This window comes from Anomalospiza imberbis, chromosome 11 (genome assembly GCF_031753505.1).
Source record: "Anomalospiza imberbis isolate Cuckoo-Finch-1a 21T00152 chromosome 11, ASM3175350v1, whole genome shotgun sequence".
Lineage (NCBI taxonomy): Eukaryota > Metazoa > Chordata > Aves > Passeriformes > Viduidae > Anomalospiza > Anomalospiza imberbis.
In genome coordinates this window covers 18475803-18498923 of record NC_089691.1, presented here as the reverse complement: position 1 = coordinate 18498923, position 23121 = coordinate 18475803, and the positions used below count along the sequence as shown (strand labels likewise).

General features: G+C 42.0%; 1 protein-coding gene across 8 annotated transcripts in view; it reads right to left on the bottom strand.

The window, feature by feature from the left end:
* Positions 1–304: 304 nt before the first annotated feature.
* MITF (melanocyte inducing transcription factor) overlaps positions 305–23121 on the bottom strand; it is a 100044-nt gene continuing 77227 nt past the window's right edge. For 3 of the 8 annotated variants that reach the window (XM_068202240.1, XM_068202237.1, XM_068202232.1), the window contains 8 exons: positions 19666–19893; positions 18480–18563; positions 17053–17148; positions 11430–11547; positions 8828–8902; positions 7777–7852; positions 6526–6673; positions 305–4484 (listed from right to left, as the gene is read on the bottom strand). In XM_068202240.1, coding sequence (XP_068058341.1) covers positions 4083–4484; positions 6526–6673; positions 7777–7852; positions 8828–8902; positions 11430–11547; positions 17053–17148; positions 18480–18563; positions 19666–19893 — 1227 coding nt within the window. In that variant the 3' untranslated portion in view covers positions 305–4082. The remainder of the gene's footprint in view (positions 4485–6525; positions 6674–7776; positions 7853–8827; positions 8903–11429; positions 11548–17052; positions 17149–18479; positions 18564–19665; positions 19894–23121) is intronic. The other 5 variants (XM_068202238.1, XM_068202233.1, XM_068202239.1 and 2 more) reach the window with 3 other exon arrangements.

Below are 23121 nucleotides of genomic sequence, written 5' to 3'. Positions count from 1 at the left end.
GGAGGCTGTGTTAAATAAAACCCACCTGCATTATTCCTTACTCTGGACCATAAGCTCTGGGTCTTTCCACTTTGGCATGCACCTGCAAAGCCCAGGTGGGGTCTGGTCTGTAGCTTCACTCCCCTGTATGACTGCCACAAACACACCTGGACAGCTCTGGTGGAACCAAGGATGCCAACCAACACCAGGTCAGGGACATGGACACATCCATGGCCAAGTCACAGACACAGAAGCACTGCAGAGACTTCAACTGCACAGGAAAACAAGATCCACTCACATGGAAAACGAGCGACTTACACAGATGTATGTGAAAAACCAAATGCTTTAATCCATCTATCAAGAACAACAGTTCAAATTATTTCATTGGATACATTAATATTGATCCATAATTTACAGTGCTATGGACCATACACAAATTATTGCTGCAGTCAACAGCAGATGAATATCAACATTACAGTACCAAGCATCATAGCAAGAGGCAGTAATTAATGTCACTTTTTCAAGAAATATAGGTATTTATACTATTATCAACATCAGCTTCCCCCCCAGTGCATTTTATGTCAAACAACATAAATGTAAGTGCATTATTTTGTGCTTTGTGCTTTCCTTATGTACCTTCTTTTTGCTTTTACAGGTTGTAAGAGTTAAATATTGCTTTATAGGCCAAAAGCAGTAAGGAAGAACTTCATGGTACTCTGCACGTCCCTGCCTGTTGCATGGCTTTGGCAAAGTGAGAATTGGTCTGTTCCCCACCCACCTGCTCAGGGAAGCCACCGCTGCCCAGCGTCACACACGTCCCCAGACCGGGCAACAACTTCTGTCCATCTCACTCCACCTAGGCCATGCCAAACCGTGCCTGTGGCTGCTGCCTCTGTCCTCTGCCACCAACCCTTGCAAAATGTCACAGCCACACCCTCCACCATGCTAAAAATGGGCAAAGGCACCTCCCATTAGCACCCACTGGGGGTCTGTGTCTCCTAGAGGTGTCCCCACTGCAGTGTCACCATTCCAAGGGTGGGCAGGCTCAGAGAAGGGCTGTAACCTAAGGAAACACGGGGGGAAGAGTGAGCAGGGCACAGCCAAGTTTTGTGTTACCCCAGAAAACGCAAGGCATAGGAGCACACAACACAGCTCCTGCAGCCACAGAGACTTCTGCCAAGGAATCCAGCTCTAGATGGAATGGTTGGCCTTGAATCCTAACTCACCTCCACGCAGTCAAAATTCAGAAGTCATGGCTGCCAGCGAGTACCAGTGGTTTCACATAAGCTTGAAAAATATTCATACACCACAGTCTAGACTTGAGTTTCTGAATGCCTAGGGCAGGCACCAAACCAAAAGCCTCATTCAATACATTCAGTGATTCTCAGCTACTACACTCCAGCATGCACACCCTGATTTGTTGTACCAACGCTGCAGAGCTGCCCCATTTTTTGGGGAAGGGCAACACAGCCCTGTGTCACAGCTACGACCATTTTTTACATATTTTCCTACCTGTCACCCCAGCCAAACAGCAGCACCAGAAGCCTGTACCCCTACACTTGACTCAGAGCTATGGCACAGCTGCCTTGCAGGGACTGGGGGCTTTTCCTGCCCCAAGACCACGGTGACCACAGCACATCCTGCAGCCTCCTGGGTCCTGCCTGGGCCAGAGCTTCTCTACCCTAGGAAAGACATATTCCCAAAAGCTGTCTGCGGTGAGGGGGGAGAGGCATCGTTACAACCCAACTCCAGCTCCTCCTTCAAAAACTATAAAAGAAAGAAAAAAAGCCACAACCCCGTGTTTGCATCAACACTAACACATGGCTGGCGGCTCAAGCAGGAAGGGAGGGCTGGACACAGCCATGGGGAGAGTGACAGGAACACAGACCCCGAGTTCCACAGCCCCACAGAGCCCGAGCCCCCTGTGCTGGGAGCACGGGTGCCAGGCAGGGGACACCAGGAGCCCTTGCCACCCACACCAGGAGCAGTGGTGCCAGGCAGGGGACACCAGGAGCCCTTGCCACCCACACCAGGAGCAGTGGTGCCAGGCAGGGGACACCAGGAGCCCTTGCCACCCACACCAGGAGCAGTGGTGCCAGGCAGGGGACACCAGGAGCCCTTGCCCCCCATGCCACAGCAGCAGTGCCAGGCAGGGAGCCCTCCTGGGGAAATGTCTGGGAGAGGGCTCAGCGAGCTGCGCTGCGGGAACTCCCCTCACTATCCCCAGCCACCCCGTCCTACCCAGTTCACATTTGGTTTCTGAACACCACCTGCTGAGCCCAAGGTTTGCTTGGAAAGCCGGCCAAACTGGCACTCAAGTTGCTCACCGTTGCACTCATCCTATGTAATTTCCAGTGTAGCACAAAGGAGAAAGGGAAGCTCTGGTTTTCTATCCGTAGGCACCATGCTACACCTCAATGCCCTGTACACCACCACCCTAAAGCTCTGTCTACGCCACACTTCAGTCAGTGCTAGTCGAGGAAGACTACAACTAGAGTTTAAGGCACTTCATTCTGAACGAGCTATGCCTGCCAGTCAGCTGTAGGCTGCTGTGGAGAATTCCATTCCCTCCGTCTAGCTCGGAACACCACCTGTCACCTCCGTGGAACACCTAGGCTGGATATAATACAAGGAAAACTACCGTTATTGCATAGGACTACACTTGAGTAGATAATGCACCAAACTACTTTTACAACATGGTTGCATGTTAAAAATTAATAACATTGTTATCAAGTAACAGTTATTTGCAGATACAGTAATTTACTCTTTTTTTTTTTGTTGTTTTTTTTCTCTTATGTCAGCCCCAGTGCTGAAATAGAACACGAATTGCTCTAACGGGTATATTAACTACATAGTTATGTTTCCAAGCATATTACTACTTTTTTTCTGTATCACTAAAAATAAATATGTAAGTTCAGTTTCTCTACAGAGTTGTTTTATTACCTAATCTAAATTTTAACTCTACCTTAAATGCGTTTAAAAACATTTTCAAAGTGAGACTGTAATATACAAAATATTCTCGAAATCTCTCTTAAAACACAGAACCCTGCATAAAAGCTTCCTTTCAAGTGTTTACAAAGAACGCAGGAAACTTCCAATGAGTTTTAAAAATGTCAAAAAATTGCTGCAATATTAAGAGGCAAAAATCTTACAAATGAAATACAAATAAATTTAAAACAAAAAGTTGAGGATAACTAAGGAATCCATGCAAATCAAAAGAAACTGTACAATGCAATTAAAAAAAAAAGCCAATTAGATATGTACAACATAATGTGCCCAGCTGATAATATGCATAATTTTTTTTTTTTGTCCAAAGAGTGTATCCCAACTTACAGTGCTCCTGCTTGGTTTGCCATTGGCAAAGCCACCCATGTGTGTCACAAAACAAAATAAAAATTTAAGAGGAAAAACTTGAACCATGATCAAAAGGAAACCCCAAATCAGCTCAGAGTAAAATTAAACAACACTCTGAGACACTCACATCTCCCTGCAGTTTCAGCAACAGCATTTTATATCACAATCAACACAATCAGGATGTCTTAACACTTGGGTTTAGTTTGTTTTCTGAGTGAAGTCAGGTGGGTATTTTCCCTAAACACTTGTCATGTAAGACCAACATCTGAGGGACACTGTATCTTTAAGGCAGCACTATTCAATTAATACAATTACAAATTGGACCTTTGTTGTTGTTGTTGTTGTTTCTTTACATTCTTAAACTTTACATTTTTTTTCCAAGTAAATAGGTTGCATTTACAATCCTACAATTGCCCCCTCCCCGCCCCGTAGAAACAGACTCTTCATCTGTAATTCTATTGCTTTGAGTAGATTTGACCAGTTCAAAGTTCTTGGCGAATCCAGTTCACAGATTCTGTACATATGCTGTACAATATTTTGGAGGCATTGGTAGTTTTAAAATAGAATATACAAGTTTCTTCACAAAAAAATCTAAAAAAAATTCTATATATATAATATATACACACACGCACACACACTGATGAAGCACAAGAAGGGGGGGAAAAAATCAAAAAATTCTACAAAAGGTAAATTATTTCATCTACTGATCAAAGAACCAAAGCAGTTTATGAAAGGTGTGCCAACAGATGCTAACAAGCATGGTCAGTGTCCTCCATGCTCACGCTGCTCCGCCTGCTACTCGTCTTTGATGCCCCAGGAGACACGGAGGAGAGCAGTGGGTCAGTCACTCCCACGGGGGACAGGGTATCGTCCATCAGGATGTCTTCCAGTTTGGATCCCATTTTGGCAGGAACGCCGTACGTGCCAGCTGGTTCAGTCACGTTTCCCAGGTTGTCACTGAAGGTGATGGTGCCGTCAGTGAGGTCCAGGGTGGTGGTGCAGGACAGGTCTGTGTGGTGTGGCATCATGTCTTGGGTGCAGTTGTCCAGCACAGGCTCCTGTTTGATGACCCTGTTGACCATGTCAGGGGAGCAAAGGCCTGTAGATGGGACAAGGGACAGTCCGTGTGCCCGGGCTTGCATCTCAAGTTCCTGTGAAGGAGAATAAGGAGCAAATTAAAGGAAAATCTGGAAATAAAATCTGTCATCCCATGCTCATCTTGCAACTTCCAGTTTCCTTCTCCTGTACACGTTTCCTCCCTTTCCCCTAGTGACAAGTGCTTGTCCCTTGCACACTCCAGCCCTGCAGATTTTCACCTGAACAGCAGAGTCTTGAAGAGGTGGGTGAACACCATCCCACACAGGCCCTTCACACTCCTCCTCAGCACCTACACCAGAGCCAAAACCCAGCACCCTGCAGCACAGACATGTTTCCCCTCAGGCTTCTTCTCAAACCAGTGCCAGGATAGACAGGTTTGGCATCAGGTAGGGTGAGGAAAACATTTAAAAATAGGAAAAAAAAAAAAAAAGAACTAGCAGAAGCATGTGTTTTTAGTAATTTTTAAAAAGTCATATGTGAAGGCACAGCATGTCTATGAGATCCTTATCAATCCCTGGTGAGACTCTGGAGGGGACACTTCTCACTCTACAAGTCTAGCAGAGCTGGAAGAGGTCAATCAAAACTGAGCAACACTATTCCCGTGCAGAAAAATCACAAGGAAGTCACAGAAAGGTTTCAGACTTCACATAGAGCCAGGATTCTTCAAATTTCCATGGAAAGTTTAAATCTCACCTTCACATTTAATCATGCAGAAATGCTCTCTCACAAATACATCAGTAAAAGAGATGTTTTACTTCTACTTCTGCATTCTATTAGGCAATCACAATCTCAGATGTGATTGCGCTGTTTCTAGATATTCCTGTCACTGAGGCTGATTATTACCGTTTTCCATCACTTCCAGGCTAAAACAAGCTTGCAATGGCACACTGCAAGATCAGAAGAGAAGGTGGAATGAGCAAGCACTTCTTCCATCAGCTAACGTGCCAGAATCTGGAGTTCCTTATTCCATGCTTAATCAGAATCAACACAAAAGGGGAAAATACACACTTGAGGTTATTTGCTGCCATATGTATTGCCCATTATTCAAGGATCTGGTATTTTGATTGAAGAAGCCAGAGCAGATGGGTAATACAAAGCAAGATAAAAGATGTTTAAGAAGTGATCTCACTTAGCTTTGAAACACCACTGCTCGATGCTGCTCTGCAGAAGGCTTGTGTGTTTTTATCATCTCATTCTAGCAGCAGATTGCTCAACCAAGTACAAAACTGTGCTGAGGCTCAACTTGGCCTGTTCTATTTTAAAGCTGTTTACTTCCACACTTGACTCTCAGGTATTTGCAGCTTCATTATCTCCCTGGTGGATTAGCTGGGCTGTTGAGGGGTCTCCTGGCAGGCCACAGCTGCATGCAGAGCTCAGCTGTTCGTGCTGCAGGGGAGCAGCAGCACGAGGATATCTGGGAAATCACCATCTCCATGTTAGGTGTTCTTACACCCAGCTCTGGTACACTTCATTAATTACCCTTCTATGGAGAGGGGTGGCTAACCAGAAAAAAACCCTGTGTTGGCATCAAGGTTAAGGTTTCCTATCCAGCTTGAGGTGAAGACAAAGGAGTTAGCTAGAGAAATGGAGTTTTCACCCTTACATTTCTGTGTAGCTCAGAACACTGGGAACCTGGGTGAATCTAACAAGGCAACAACCCACAGAGAAGACATATTCATGCCACCTACTGCTTTTCAGTGCTGAGGAGAATTGTTGTACAGTCCTACAGACTGCAAGCAGCAGGAAAAACTCCCGAAGACCTGAACTTAATTTCATGACTATCAACAACTACATGATACATGAAGTCCCAATGCCTTAGGCCTGGCAAACAGAAGAATGTATTACCATATAAATATTTTTGATGATATGGTCTGGAACTAGCGCTGGCCATGATAGAACAAAAACAGACCACTCATAAGTGCTTCTACTAGAGTGTTAGGATTCTATTTTTTTTTAAGTAAGATATCTTTGGCTTTTTCTGGAAAAATCTCTGCAGACATCTCAGCACTGCCGAACCCGCACCCCACAAGCCACCACTATTTGCAATCACACGCTGCAACACCAAGAGCATTTGCAGCTCATTTCTCAGCAAACCTGTATTCTGAGCAGCAGGTGCCTGTTGGCATGTTCCAGCTTCTTCTGCCTGTTCTCCAGCTCCTTGGTGCGCTGTTGTTCCCTCTGCAGCTTGCGGATGTAATCCACCGACGCCTTCAGGATCGTTCCCTTGTTCCAGCGCATGTCACTTTGGAACGACACAAAAGGACAAGGTGAGGCTCTGTTTCACAGCTGGTCCCTTCACACCTGTACCTGTGACTGCACCTTATCCAGACATAAGACCCAGCTGCTATTTATTGCAGGTTTGTGGATACAGAAGGCGTTTGCAGTGCACTAGAGGGGGCTGGAGCACAGCCCTTGGGAAGCACGTTTTCTTCAGAGAAAGAGAGAGAGAGCGAGAGGCTGCTGCATCACCATCTCCTCACATCATCTTACTTTCTCTAAATGGGCAAAAAACATCTTCCTGCAGCCTGTCAGCACAAAGATCCACCTGTCCTGTAGGTCGGTACTGAGACATACTATCTTGCTGGCCTTGGAGGAGGCTGCAGAGCCTCTCTGCAGAGTAGCTGTGAAGTTGCTCCACAAGCAAGTGCCTCAAAATACTGGGAAATCTCCTCAAAATCATCACGGGGCATTGATTCAGATTTAGTTGGACTTTCAAACTCCAGAGCAAGGAAGGTTCCTTGCTACTGAATCAGCATTGAGAAAGTGTAAATACAAGCTAAATGCAGCAAAATCATTGTAGAATTATCACAAACAACATTTGGGAAATTACAGCAAACACTGACAAATCATCAGTGAGCAAGCACAGAGTTATGCTCCTTATTTTCCTTTTTTTTCCCCTTGGAGGGAAGGGGACTCTGATGGCTTCCCAGATAAACTGCCCTCCATTTTCACTGAAACAGGGACCAGTTCTATCTTGTCAAGCTGTAACATCTAATTAATTAAAAGAATCATTTAGCATGCAGCCATCTAAGCAGCCAGACCAGCATAAGGTTTCCCATCCTCACAATTCTGGTAAGGCAGTCAGTCACTCCCAGCACCAAGCCCAGCTTTGAGACAAAAATCATCTAATTAATATAAACACAAGCAGGTTCCAAAGGGGGAAAAATGAACCCCTCCAAAAAATCTTCAAAAAATATAATGGAACCTTTCAAGCATTTCTGCTGTCACAGAGTGTTAGAGCAAGTAGAAAACATAGGCATTTTGGGTTTTTTTGTAAATTCTTGTTCTCCCTTAGGATTTTTTACCTCCTCCCTCCCACAGTCTCCCTGGGCATGTTGTACTTACGGGTCGTTTGACTTGGGTATCAAGGTGCCCAGTTCTTTTATACGATCATTAATATTAAATCTTCTTCTTCGTTCAACTTTAGGAAAAACAGCACAAATGTTACAAGTAGTAGTCACATTTAATCACAACTTACTAAGTGTTTTATCGAAGATTTCTTTAAGCACCACTGAAATGTTTGCCTGAAGCTTAAAATCCAGTGAGAATTGATTTTGCTCTCCTACACCTGGACACACTAAGACAGAAGTTCTGTCTATACTGTAAATTCTGGGACTGCAGAGTTTAACTGAGAATAAAAATCAGAATGACTGAGAAGCAAACATATTTCTAGGGATAAGGATCACAGACAAATTCAGAGACAAATATTTAGATGCTCAAGGAAATCCTAAGACAGAAAAAGGGACATAAGGCACAGTCTCTTTTTTCAAGTAGTCTTCAATGTGCAACTCTGAGGATCCAAAAGTCAAATTTAAATATCAATTTTCCTGCATTACCTTTTCATGCTATGGAAAAGGCTTCTGAGTGGCTCAAGGCATGAAAAAGTTATTTTTTGCTACTACTATAAAGTATAAAAAGAAAAGTTATGGATCCTTTATTAAGCCATTATTTTAAAACACTTTTTTTCCAACTTGGAAATATGAGCTCCTTTCTAAAATGAAATTTATAAAATTGCCATACTGAGGACCCATTTGTTCTTTAAAGTCACAAATTGACCAGATAGCTAATATTTTTTAAAAAATTAAAAGCAAAATTGTGCAAGGTGGATTTGTTAAAAGCAATTGGGTCATATGTTGAACTCAGCAATTCCATTGATAACAACCACTCATTCACTTAGTTTATTGAAAATAAATAAAAATAGAGTTAAAATTCAATAGTAGATTTAAGGACACATATCACAAGAATTTGAGATATTTGATCTATGGGCATAACACAATGATCTAGTGCTTTATACTACATGCAGTACCTCATCCAGATTTTAAACATTAGTATTTGAGCATTTAATACCCAAAATCATTCCAAGAATTGGTGCAAAATGTGAGGAACCAAAACTTACTCAAGTTGTGATTGTCTTTCTTTTGCCTCTCCTTAGCCAACGCTCTCGCTTCCGACTCTGTAGGAAAAATACATGCTGTGCATGTGAATGAGGTAATTAGAATTAAAATAATTCAATCACAGCGTGGAAAGATCTGCACGGGAAGCCTGATGGATATTTGCCACACCAATCATTACCCCCATCCCAAGGAGCAAGAAGGGCTCGTGGATGCCAAAACACAAGGCTGGGACCGAGCTTCACCTCTGCACCTGTGGAGCATCTCTTCCCACACTCCCCAGGGTGACTCCCACGATGGGAATGTTTCCCACGGAGGCCCTGACTCAGCAAGGGATTTGAGGACAACAAAGTGCTGAAATCCAGCATACCTTCTGCTATGTCTGCACACGTGTCCCGGGGGAGCTGAACCAGAGGAACAGCATGCTTAGGGCATTGCTGCCTGCTCAGGATGTGACACAGGCAGGACTCACAGCCTCTGCTCACCCAAATTAAGGCTACATCCTTCGGTGGCACGTGCACACACATCACCACAGCACTCAAGGGATAACTTAAGTGACCTGGTAACAACAGTGTATTTTCCAGCTATGCTAACTGTTCCTATTATATGAAGAAAAAAAAAAAAAAGGTGAAAAATTCAACACCTTTCTTAGCAATGAAGTTGGAAAACAATGGTTCTTGCTTTGGGAAAAGCAAAAAGAGAAGTAATGGCAGCCATGATGCACAGAACTTGTCTCCTCAACTCAGAACTGCCCTTGACCTTGCTCTACACACTTATTATCTATTTTTTATTATTCTATTATTATTGCTATTATATTCTATAATAATAATATAATTATTAACTTCAGCATGCAATAGTTCAGGCAACAGCACAACTAAATTTCTTTTTTTCAGTTCTCATTTGGTTCTCAGCTTCTCAAGCAATTTCAAGTATTTTATCTTTGCTCTACCCCTTTTCATTTTTTTAAAAGGTGAGGTCATTAATCCTTGCCCCACTGCATTCAAATCCCCAAACCAGCAAGCACTTTGCAGTTCCACAGTAAGTCAGTGAAGGAGCAGTGAGTGCATCATCTTTTATCACACATTCCATTGTGAAAATAATCCCTCACTGTAGCCAGTAAGTTTATTTCCTGTATTACTTTATTTTGATCAGAAAAAGACTCACCTAAATTAATTGTGTGTGCAGGAAAGTGTAGCATATAGACATTAAACTTATTTCAGTTCTGTTTTGATGTATTTGATGTATTGAGGACTGCCAAAAGACCACTTCACTCACAATTTCCCCTCTCTTTCTGCCTTCTTGGCCTGAAGCCTGACACAAACACCTGCAGAAAATCCACCAGTCTGCACATCCAAGCTGGGCTGAGTTTGCAGCCTACAGCCCCTGGAGCTTTCTATACTTGGGGCAACAAAACTGCCTGTAATGCAGGACTTTGAGTAGCTCTCCTCCCTTCCCACCCTCCTCTTAAACAATTCCATCTCTGTACAAGCTGCTTTTTTTCCAGTAGCCACAAATAATTGTGTGCTCTGTGTGTCTTTTTTTGGTGCTGAGTTCAAATTCTGTGCTGTCCTATAAATGCAAATATCTGCTGGCTCAGAGAGGTGGCATTTCCTCCTGGCCTATTAAAACTGCTCTGCTTAAACTAATTTCTGCCTAGAACCTGCTTTGCAACTGAGTCAGCCTGTGAGTTTTCACAACAGAAAACCAGATAGATGACAGACAAGAAAGAAACCAGGCCCCTACCCTACTGCATGGTCAGTGACTCTCTGTTGGGCTTAAGAATAGGCATTTCTGGGCATTAATATGATTTTGCCATCAGTTCTAGAGTGGCTCTCCATTTATTCAGCCTACAGACAACCACACTTTGTATATGTACCCTATGTGTGGTTATATCCTTCCAAGTGAGCAGAAATAAAACATGCCTGTGAATATGAAACTTATTTGCTTCAAACTATCTTGTTCCTGTACACATGTGCTTGAGAAGAAGTGGTTTTTAGTGTCGCACTCTCCTGCCCCTGCCTCCCACAGCCTGTTCAGAGCATTGCTGCAGGAACTGGCATAAAATTTTAAGGAACATTTAATTTTCATCTTAATTTAGTGATGCATATTCAAGGATCATAGAATGGCTTGGGTAGGAAGGGGCCTTAAAGATCATCAGATTCCAATCCCCCAAGTGGCTAATTTTACATTTTAAAGGATCTACATGCCCAGACTTCACATTGTAACAGGTTATTTGCTCATTACTGCCCTCCCCTACTGAAGTAAAGCCCCAATGTTTATCACTACTCAACATGAATCCCACAGAGACTCCAGTTGTGAAGTTGTTAAAGTTTGCTGTTGATAGAGCAAACAGTAAGCCCAAACTAGAAAACAGCTCTAGAAAAGATGCATGGAAGCTTCCTGGAACACAAGACAGTGCAGGTGTGAATGTAACAATTAAGGACTTTATATGAACTTGTGACAGTGAACACACATGCACCCACACAGGAACACAGGCTGAAAGTAACTGTTCACCCATATATTCTTTCTCATAACAGAAATTATGTCCAGTATCACCTGAATTCAAAAGATACTATTACTCCAAGGTGGTATTTTAGATGTATTTACCTGTGAGCTCCCTTTTTATATTAGGAAGATTAGCTGGACATGAGTTGCTGATGTTTAGTCCTGGAGGAGGCATGCTTTGGTTGCCATAAAGGTCAATCAAATTGCCAGACACAGGCAACTGGAAAAGACAAACAAGGGAAAAGATCATTTGGTTTGCCTTTATGAATGCCTTTGTACAGAAGAACAGAGTCAGGATATGCTAAGTAATCTGTGCTCTTTTCCAAGTGCAAACAGAGCCTGCAAGAAGGTCAGCAAAATCCACAGATATTCATGGGCATGAGGGATTAAACATCTACCCTGGGAAAATTCTGTTCTCTCTCCTCGAAAGTATGCAGATTTAAAATATTAAGAGGTAACAGAAGAGGTAAATGCTGATGACATTGCTGCATTGTTGCTCCTTATTTTTCATTAATACTATTACATATATATCCCTTAAACTTCTCTCATATCTGAAAGAGCCTACAGAACTCTTCCAGAGAAACCCCCCCACTTTTTCCAGGGATACGTGAGTGGAAGCACTTTGCAAGTTGTCACATGCTGGAAGAAGAACACTGTATTAATTAATCACATTTTTCATGTGATTTGAAAGCTACCTACACAGAAAACATTTCAGTTTACTTTGTTTTTCGCCTTACATAACAAGAACGCGCACCAGAAGGAGGAAGATTATTTTTACAGTAAGTTTCCTCAATTATTTGTTCACTCTGCTGTGTTTATTTAGGCATTTAAACAAGTAGATTTATACAGAAATAGGACAGTATTTCAAATGAGATCTATCAAAGCTATCCCTTAATATTGAAACATATTTAAAGAAGCTTGCAATTATCCCGAGTGGATTATTTCACCCATCTCTTATTTGGTTTTGAAAAGACAGGTATAAAACACTCAGGTATCTTATCTGAGTGGCAGCACTAATCATCACTGCTGCAAAGAAAACCAATCCCTCCAAGACACTGATCCTGCAGAGATTAGAGTAGGTATCAACTTTACACCCATGTAAATAATGCTGGTGAATACAATGCAGTGAGTCACAGCCAGGACTATTAAACTCCTACTGATGGGCCTTGCCAGACTGGGACCTAAGAAAATTTCTCTGCCATATGGAAGCAGATTAAACAGGAGTGGATATGTAAAATACCACCAGCTAGAAGCCATGCTGATGATTGTTGAGAACAGATAATGGCCAACAACAAAACCAAAGTCCCCTGCCTCAAACTTTAAGAGACAGAGGGATAAATGTAACTGAATTCTCATTATGAGTCAGCCTTATTTAAGAAGAAAAAAAGGAAAAAACGGAAGATCTGATAGTGCTGCTCAGGTCACAGCTGTACTGGTTGTGACCTGCCCACATTAGTGCCAGGGTGACCACTCAATCTCACTACTCTACAAGGTTGACCCTTGTGTCTTTGGGTCCCCCAAACACATCCCTGACACTGACACAGCAAGAGCGTCACACAGCCTTCTGACTTGGATGTGCTTGTCCTATTCATGCTCCTAAGCATGGGGAGAGCACAAAGACCCTGTTTGTAGCCCAAGGACTTGAAGTTCATAACGAGACATGTGAAATCTAATTAGGAACTTCAGGGAATTTAGAAATAAAAAAGATTTTTTGTTAGACATCTCAAACTGGCATCTCAAAGCCTGGGTAAAATAGTCAGGTTGTAATGAAACATAGAGAACACCAAGCTGCTTTCCTTATTGCAACAGGGACCCTGATTGTTACAACAGTTTGTGACTGATTTTTTGTTTTTCCTCAAAGGTGTCAAACACTGAGCCAGATTTCCATGTCAATAAACAGGACCAGTGTGAGCAATGATCACAAAAGGGGACAGAGAAGACAGGCAGCAACTGCTGAACATGCACATGTGCATGGTTGCTAAAGCTGTCCGCAGGAATGCTTATCAGAGAAATTCACATTAGGGGGAAGGAGATGCCAACAATCTCCACTTAAATCAGTGATCCATGAGCAAAGAACCTGATCAGCTCCTTTCTTCGACCACTTTCCCCAGCATCCAAACTCCACAGGTCAAAGCTTCAGTTGTAACATTTTCCTACACATGGCCCATGCTCAGTATGAGTCCCTGAGAAGCCTTTTCTCCAGGATGGCTGCAGGTCACATCTCTGGGACTAACTTACATTAATTCCTTCCCAAAAAACATCAAGTGCATGCAACACTCTGGGCCATGTCACTTAAAATACCTGCAGCTAAAGAGAAGTTAAAATTGAGGCACATCCTCACTTATAACAGCTCCCAGAGGAATAAAATCAGTTGACTAAGGTAAACCCAATATTCATTAGTGCAGGGTTTAGGGAACTGGGAAAGGGCAGAGGACCCCTGTGCTGAGGGCATTGGCTTGAGATGCACAAGAGAGCAGTGTGGTGAGCACACAAAAGCAGCCACTAGACTTAAATGGGGCAAAAAAAGCCCAAAAGGAGTTTATTAGATGCCCACTGCAGTGACACCTGGGCATTTATTTCAATTGTTTCTTATTTGAAGAAACTGGAAAAAATACACATTGTTGGCAAACATTTTGGCTTTAAGACAGTCGAGCCTTTCATCACCATCCACAAGTACAAGATGGGAAAATGTCAAAACTTCCACAGTCATTTCATAGGGAAGCTGGAATCTCAAACTTGAGAAAGACGTGGAATTTTCTGGAGCTAAGGAAGCTCCTTCCCTGTCTTCTTCAAATTCTAGCATGTTTCTAACCTAAATATGATTTTCCTTACAACTTTCTTAGCTATTTCTGGCTAAGAAGGAATTTAAATACAGCACCAGCCAGATCATCTACCTTTACTCTTCCAAAAAGTAAATGAAGGAAGGGTGGCTTATGCCAGGTTTAGCAAGTTATCTTCATTGAAACAGCATGGTTGAAAATGCTTTCACTTGGGAGATTTCATATTTCAAGGTCTTGGCATCACAAATTGCACAAACATGAAGTAAAACAAATTTAAATCTTCCTATCACTTTGCATCTGCTTCTTTTTTTTTCCTAATAATGGCTTTTATATAACAGAAATTTGAAATATGGTAATTATGACTGCAGATTCATCATAGTGTACATTCAGGGGAGTCTGAGGCTTTCATTTCTCCTCCACTACTCCAACAAAACAAGCACCCACATTCTGTCTAAAATCACTGAGACATCAGCTGTGTGATCAACAAGGCTGTTCCTAAGGTACCAGTACACACTGGAATGGGTTCTGCACCCCAGCTCGTGCAGCCCACAATGTATTGTGATGTTCCCTGACCTACAAGCATAAGCTCAGCAGCAGCCCCTGTAACAAAACTCCTCTACCGTGGAGTTTAAATTCCAGAAGAAAGCCATATTTAGAAATGGAGCTGTACCTATTCACAGAGCTCTCCAGGCCAGGCTCTGGCTGGAGTTGATTAGCTGGATGAATTAATTGTCATCTCCACAAGAGCACTTTACATAGTACTCATTAATTCAATTAGCAGGTGACAGGCAGAAAACCTTCTCTATAAACTAGTTACCATTTTGTGATACTTGCCACCACAGATATTATTCCACCAAACACCAAAACTGAAAACACTCTCACAAGCAGTTGACTGCAATGGGCCATTTTCAATTCAAGGTACTTGGAAACTCCCTTAGCTTGCTCTGCACAGAAATCTCTGATTTTGCTTATCAATTAAGTACTGTTACCAACTGTAACAAACTGGTCCTTTTGTTCTTTGTTGGTTATGGAACAACAACTGCCTTTGTCACAGACTCAGCACAGCTATTTATAGCTTGTGTCTCTTTAGAGACCATTTCCTCTCTTGATTTCTCCTACGTCGACTTAGCTCCGTCTGTAGGCTTTAATTCCTTATTAATAACATGTTGCATGTTTTAAGAGCTAAGTCCTGTCCCAAAAGAAAAGTGTCTGGCTTGGTTTTTTTTCCCTAAACCAATTGCTGAGAAACATGGTTCAATTTCCATCTCTTCAGGACTGGTACTAGGCTGATTCAGAGACTGAAATATGCTTTTTTCCTCCACTTATTTAAACTTACCAGTAAAGAAGTCTTAATTTCACTGTTTCATATCCTTATTTTTCTAGACTCCACCACACAGAGTGGGAAAATTCTGAAATTCCACAATAAATGTGGATCAGGCAGTCTTTACAAGGCTTCTTGCCATGCAGCAAGTACAGCAAAGCACAAGAGGGATGCAGACTACCCTAAATATTGACTACAGGGGCTCCTTGCACCAAAAGAGTGCAGAGTATCCTTCTATCCCTGTTTGGAAGCAAAGAGCCACTCTGGGGTCCCTGTGAAACGAGAAAAGAAGAACAGCATAAAGATATCCAAGCCCCTTCTGAATTAATGTGTCCCAATCCAATGGTAGTTCAGAGAAAGGACTCCAGAAGGACCACATCCCTCAATGAAAAAAAAAAAAATAGATAAATCGAAAAACAGATTAACTTTTTGAAGGCTATCTTTTGTCAGCTCCTTGAGGTTTTCTCTCAAATTCCAGGACAGCTGCACTTTGCAAGTCATCTAAGATTAAAGGAAAGTTTATTCTCTCCAGCAGGACCGTGCAGCTATTTCCCTGTGTGCTCAAAGGGCTCCATTTAGAAAGGGAAGCTGGTGGGCCGCTTCTTGCGTCATCCACCACGTCTCTGAGAGGGCTGTGGGAATCTGTGGGAGCACAGGACCAGGTTAACATGACATCAGACAACTACTGTCAGCAAATGCAAACCTATGCCACAAAATCAATGCTCTGTGGTAAGCTGTAAATTTTGGCACCAGATGAAACAGAAACAGACGCCAGCACTGGCAGACATCTACTCAGCCAGATCTAACAGCACTTAAGCCTAAGGCAAAAAATTCACTGGAGCTACCCTCCACACAAGATCAAAATCAGATTATGCCAGAAGCATGATTATATTAATTCTCAAAGCAATGTGAACCAAACCAAAAGAGCCACTTGGAGGACACCTGCGCTTTCCTTCAGCGCCTTCTGCACCTCGGTGTTTTTGGCTTTTATCACAGGCTTCCCACGTCCCCTGCCCTGTTCAGTTTTCAACCTTCTTTCTTCCTTCCCTTTTCTTTGTTTGGAAGATTGCTTTTTTAATTTTTTTTTTTCCTCCTGCTAAATTCTGTAACATCTTTCCTGCCGTCTAGCTGGGGACTTCTCTGCACTTGAAATCAGGCAGAGATAAAGCTGTGATGTTTGAGATAACAAATTGTCTCTGGATAGGAATGCTAACACACAGCAGACAATTTCTTACTTGAATATGACAACATTCAGGAACCTGGGATGCCAGAGGCTCTTTCTTTTTTGAAGCCCAGGATAAAGCCCATGACAATCTTCAATATCAGTGGGAACAAGCTACTCCTGGTAGCACAGTTTACTCCTCTGTTGCAATCTTGGAAATCAGAAAAGTAAAATTGTCCTTTGTATTCTCTCGACCTGACTCCACAGCTTGTATTTTTACGTTCACGTTTTTCATTGTAACTGTATCACCTTAAACTCCTCAAAGGAAAACTAATTACTCTCTGTAGAACAATGCAATAACTACTTAATTGCAAGGAAGAAAAGTCCTGCTGCAGTTTTGGCTCCTCTCAAGGAAAACCAGTTAGACTCAACAGGGAAAGCAGAAGGAAAGGACCATTGTACCGTGTTTGCCATTTGCAGGGCTGGGTCCACCAAGCCGAGGATTTCTTCATTGTAACTGGACTCCAAACTAATGATATCATCAATCACATCATCCATCTGTAGCAGAGAGGTGGACAAAGAGAAACAGAACAGTTATCAGAATCACTGGGACACAGGAGCCGGACGAAGCACTTCAGCCACACAGCAGAGGTGCCTGTGCAGCGGGGCAATCCTTCAGCTGTGACTCCTGCTGTCCTGGCAGGATACTCAGGTCATGGCAGAGCTGAGGATTCATGGTCCAACCCCCTCCTCCCACCAGCAGCTACCCTGCACCACCTGCCCACGGACACACTGCTCCTCCTGCAGCAGTGGAGGAGGAAGCTGCCTGTGGAATAAGTGACTCTAAGGACACAACTCCCTCTCCCCACTGCAGCACTGCTGCCTCCCCTCCATAAAATGGGACCAAAAGCTGGGCACAGGCAGGAACGCCAAGCCCTGGACACCTGCATGGAAGGAGAGGGAGCAAAGATTTGCTGCTGGCCCCCAAGAGCAGAATCCATTGGATTTGTGTCCCTCGTACACCCTCCTCCCAGGAAGCACCACCCAGGGGCAGCTCAGAGCTGATTTTAGGTGGTACAAAACACCTTTTTTCGGGGGCTGGGCTGGAAGGTGCCTCCATAAGCTCCTGCACAGGCAGGAGGAAACAGCCCTTCACAGCACCTACAGACATGCTCCAAACTGTCCAGCAGGATTGACTATTTCAGGACAGGACTATTTCCTTTTTGCTCATTATAAAAAATGGAGCTTAAATGACAGAGATCTACCAAATCAATGCATAATGGTGATGGTAAAAGTAGCAGTACATGGGATTTTTTTATCAGCTCCAGAAAGTGTGATCACAACAAATTACACTGACTGGAAGTGAGGGCAAGAAAAGAACTAACAGTTACAGCCCATACCCGAAGTCTTGTTAATGATTCTGGTAAGAAATAAAACCCCCTTCATTTTAAGAAAAAGAATGAAAGTATAAGAGGGCGATTACTGAGGATGAATTACCACAGACGGATTAAAGCCTTCTCATATAATTTTTTAAAGCACAAGTGTGATCTGCATAGAAATGTGGACTTGTGGATTATCAGGGCAAAACCACATCCATGCAGTCTTGGAAAACCCAGTTAGAAAATACTTCCTGATGCAAGACCTTAAATGGTTTATGTGTTCTTCTGCTGTGGCATTACAGTGCTAGAACAGCATGAGCCTTTTCCAGGTATCTTTATGTGCTTTTGACACTAATGCTAATAAACAACATTGCTGTCTTGTACCTTAAATACATCTTATATTCAACTTCTTAAAGACACTGTGGGGTAAGTTTATTTTTCAACATATCATGAAAGAAACATGCTCATTAGAAAGGGGACCTGTGCTCCACCTCCTGTGTCATCCAGTACCTGCATGCATGATGCTCGTGAGTGTGTATTCAGAGCCGGGCACTCACTCTCAACCCTGCTTTGCTCTTCAAATTTATAAAATCCCTGCAGATATAAAAAGAAGAAAAAAAAAAAAAAAAAAAAAAAAGAAAAAAAAAGAAGAAAAAGCAAAGCATGGATCTGAGTTCATGGCACAGTCTCAGTCCCAAAAAGAGCACGAATGAAATAGCGTCATGCACACATGTTCCCGATGACACAGCAAAGTGAAGCTGTAAATATCCTCAAGAAAAAAGTGTTTGGGTACAGCTGGGACAATAGGATGGAAATATCTCATTTTCATTTCTTTCAAAACGATGGAGTACAAGTATTACCCTTGCATGTGCAAAATATGTTCTGTAATAACTGTTTCTCGAAGCTGGGTAATATTTTGCTCATGGAATGCATCTGTACTAAAAATCTGGCACAAAATCTTGAATGGGGAATGAGGGACTCCACAACTGCCTCCTACTTTTTATGTTACAAAAATTCTGACATGATTCTTATATTTGTTAATATCTTCCCAACCATTTTCCTTTGGAGCCTGAGCACACATGTAACATCTAACTCAGTTTTTGCCACTGAAGATTAAGACAAGGTTGCAAAGGACTTCTAGACATAGGCCATTGAAGTCTCATATTTGCAGCACTGGGACAGCAATCAGTAACATTTTAGGGCATATTAGCTGGGATAATCTGGCCTTCCAGCTATGCAGGAGACTTGCTCAAATTTTACCACAAAAATACCTAAAATATCTCAAAATAGCTCTGTGTTTTTTCAGTTATTTTTGCTATGCTCTTTGTACTTTTTAGACGAACAAGCCATAAATAACATTATTCCAGAAAGCTACAGCTTACAAAGCTGCTTTGTATTCTCCAAAGGTCAATTATTCACTGTGTGCATCAAGCAACAGGGTGGGAAACAAGAAAAGTAGTTTTAGTAAGTATAAACTAGCTAAAATGGTTCAAACAAGAGGAAGCTAGAGGGACATGGGCTTTTTGCCAAAAACGTCTATTAATCAGGCAGACACAGAGGTAGCAGTTACATTTTCACGATGAACAGAAAAGACAAACAGAACATCTTAACAGTGAGCAAATATGGTTTTAAAACAACTTAATTAAAGCAGATGTCAGCTCTGTTTTACTGAAAACACGAACAGGAGAGTTCTTACCTCTTTCTCACAGTTGGAGTTGAGGGTGAGCATAGCCATGGGGCTGTTGGGCGCGCTGCTCCCCGTCCCAGGTGGCATGACATGATCCCCAGGCTGGTTTGGACATGGCAAGCTCAGGGCTTGGTTGGCATGTTTATTTGCTAGAGTGGTAGAGAGGTACTGCTTTACCTGCTGCCGCTGGGCCTGCTGAATGTGGTACTTGGTTGGATTCTCAAGGTGAGTCTGCACCTGTACGACACAATTTAAAAAGGATAAAAGGGTTTTATTGTTTTACAACATCACTGCAGGTGCTATGGATCTGAGCTACAGATTTGTGACATAAGGACCAGCTATGTGACAAAACACAAACCTGTACAACTCCAAGGAAGTCCACACTGCTTCACTAACTCGCATTTGGTGGCAAGAAATCAGTTTATGATTTGGTCCTTCAACAGCTGACTTACTATCAGTACACCAAGAAGTTCCAGCTATTTTTCTACAACATGAGATTTCTCACTTAAGACCAGCGCTCGGGTTTTCAGTTGATACAGACACTCCAGAACAGTCAGTTCTAAGTTCAGACCTTCAGCTATGTGACATTTAGTTTTCACTAAAATATGGAGAAATTACTTGTACCGCAGAACTCATTTTACTTGTTAGTAGCTAACAATTAAAATCAAGAAGTATGGATTGCTATCCTTAATCTAGTATCAAATAACAGAGATATAAAAGATATAAAGGTTATTTAGGTTTTGAGTGTTTGGGGTTTTTTTTAATTAATACCTTGGTTAAAATAAAAGAAGAAACAAAGACACCTTTTTCTGCCTACAGATTATTTATACCTCAGATATACAGCCTAAATCATATACAAATAAGGCAGCCTGTTTATAAACACATCATGCAAATAAGATGCAAGAAAAGAAGTGTTTCAGTTCAGATCAATCACTGTCGCCAGTAACAGCTATTTTTGCATTTAAGATAAGCTTCTCAGTACTTAGGAATTTTTTACATACAAAATATGAAAATCCTCATACTGAACAACTGTTGGAAACTCTAAATAAGCGAGAGAATAAAGGTCATTTTTTTTCCACTAAAATTTTCCACCATATCCTGGAAACTCTCTCATCTTTCATTGATCATTAACATTATTATCGGAAGCTAGAAATCAACCCAAAATATGGCAACAGGATGAGAAGTTATTTTGCTTTAAAACGATTCCATTAAAGCGACTTTTGCTGTTACAAGTGACTATGCATGGCCCCCACTTATTGGAATTAAAGAAATTAAATAAAGCACCCAAGACACCAGAGGAAAAGGGTTTCCTGTACACCTTCTTAGCAAGTTTTTAAAATAAGTCTTCAATAACAACTCACCTGATAATGGTTATACTCAAGCATTTCCAGCATGCTACCTAGAGGTTGCAAAAGAAGCGACTGCAATATCCTCTATGCTACTCCAGTTTGAGGGATCCACATATGGAAGCACAATGAACCCCAGAAGAGCAGAAGAAACTTGATGGCCACTGCTCAGACTTTTAGTAACCTACACTAATTAGCCACGCAAGTGGACAAACAAACAGTTCACACAAGGCCTCTTCTTGGAAGTTATGCAAGTTTAAGTTAAGCTCTAAGTATTGGTATTTTTTTCCCCCTGGCTTTGATGTCATGCTTTTTCATAAACATAAAAGGACCTTTTAAGTGATGGGCTATCAAAGTCAGATTGACAGTTCGCTCAAGGCTAACTCGCTATTCAGCTTTCGTTCCAGTCGTACTAACACACAATGGTAGTTTTCTTTAGCAGTAAGGTTAAAAGTTTTTAAGTACAGAGTAAGAAATAACTGAATAAATGCCCTATGAGTCTAACACACATTCCCTGGCAGTGGGTGCCCTGGATAAACCCACAGGGCTCTGCAGTCCTGTCCTCAGCTTCCCAGCATAACCCAGGACCTGCAGCGGAACGTGAAGCACTTGAAAAAGCTTTACCCCATCCTCAGCTTCCCTGGTGCTTCAAAGCCATTAATTCTGTCTCAATCTAGAGTTGCAAGAAGTTTTCCCATTCAGGCATGGCTGGCAAAGGACTAATGCATGTTCCAACTGCACTTGGGCACAGTCCCTACACCTTCCAGACTACTTCTTTCTATCCAGCTCCTTGAACGTACTCAAACACATAAAAACTGCCCAACTGGCATTATTTTCTGAAGTCTCAGCTTACAGGGAAGCACAATAAGATAGCATTTCTAGAAAGTTCAATCTGCTTTGTTGAACTGTATCAATAGACAACACTGTCCTGTGAAAAGCACAGCACTTTGTCAGCCCCAAACGGCATTATCAATTTTCCTATCATCAGTGCTAAGAGCGACACAATCCAGGTAAGTCTATTTTTCACTAAATTTTCATCTTCTAAGAAGATGAAGTTGTCAGTAAACAAGTGGTTTTTTGTAACATTTCTCTTTGAATATGTTATTTTAAAACCAATCCCTAACTGCCTGACAGAATCTGCACATTCCTTTTCCTCCGCAGGCATCAGGTACCCCTGCTGTTCTCTGTCCCAGGATGGAGCAAAGTCTCTCCTTTCTGCCCATTGCCTGTCCACCCTTCACACTCCCAGGAGAGACACCAGCAAAGTTCCAAGATCCACATCTCAACCCTGTATCACCAAATACTACATTATTTATAATATATACCAACATATTTAACTGAATCCACTACATGTCAACTTTTGAGACACACACTGCCTAATTGACAGGATTTTTGTTGGCAAAATACAAACTTATTTCACAAGAACATACTCTCCCTGTGATTTTGTTGTGCCATTCTACATTAAAATATTTTATTTTGCTACTCAATTATTAATTTTATTTTTTTAATGGCCTGTGCTGCCCTCAGCATGCCAGGAAAGGCAAGTTCTGATTTCATGTGTCACAAGCTCGCAAAAGTCTAGTCATGAACCAAAGAACACATTGAACTGCCTTTTTGTCATTAAGTTGCACCAAAATGACACGAAGAAGACTTTGATTCTCTGTTTTGTCACTGGCTGCTCTCTTGAGTTTCCTTAGGATTTCCATCATGGAAATCTGGTGGGGACTACGCTAATGGACTCCATGCTGTTTGTTGAGAATTTGTCTTTGTCCTAGAGCATCCTGTTCTGCAGATTCTACATTAAAGACAACCTAAATGTGCCTTCTTGGGCAAAATTCCCAAGATGCCCCAGAGTCACTCTGTAGATAAGCCATAAAGCACTCTTCCTTTTTGACAAAATATCTCATGAGCAAAGAGTTGCAAAAAACCCCAAAAAACCCTACAATTAAATTCTACTACCCTGAACTTGAAACCGTGAATAAAAGCTTTGACTTAAGATCTAATTTTGGTTCTCAGCCCCTTCTAGCATTTTGGGTGAAGAATAGTTCCTGTTGTTCGTCCAAATTCATGAGACACAAAGTGCAAGATGACAAATTATTGGTTTGGATACACTTCCTAA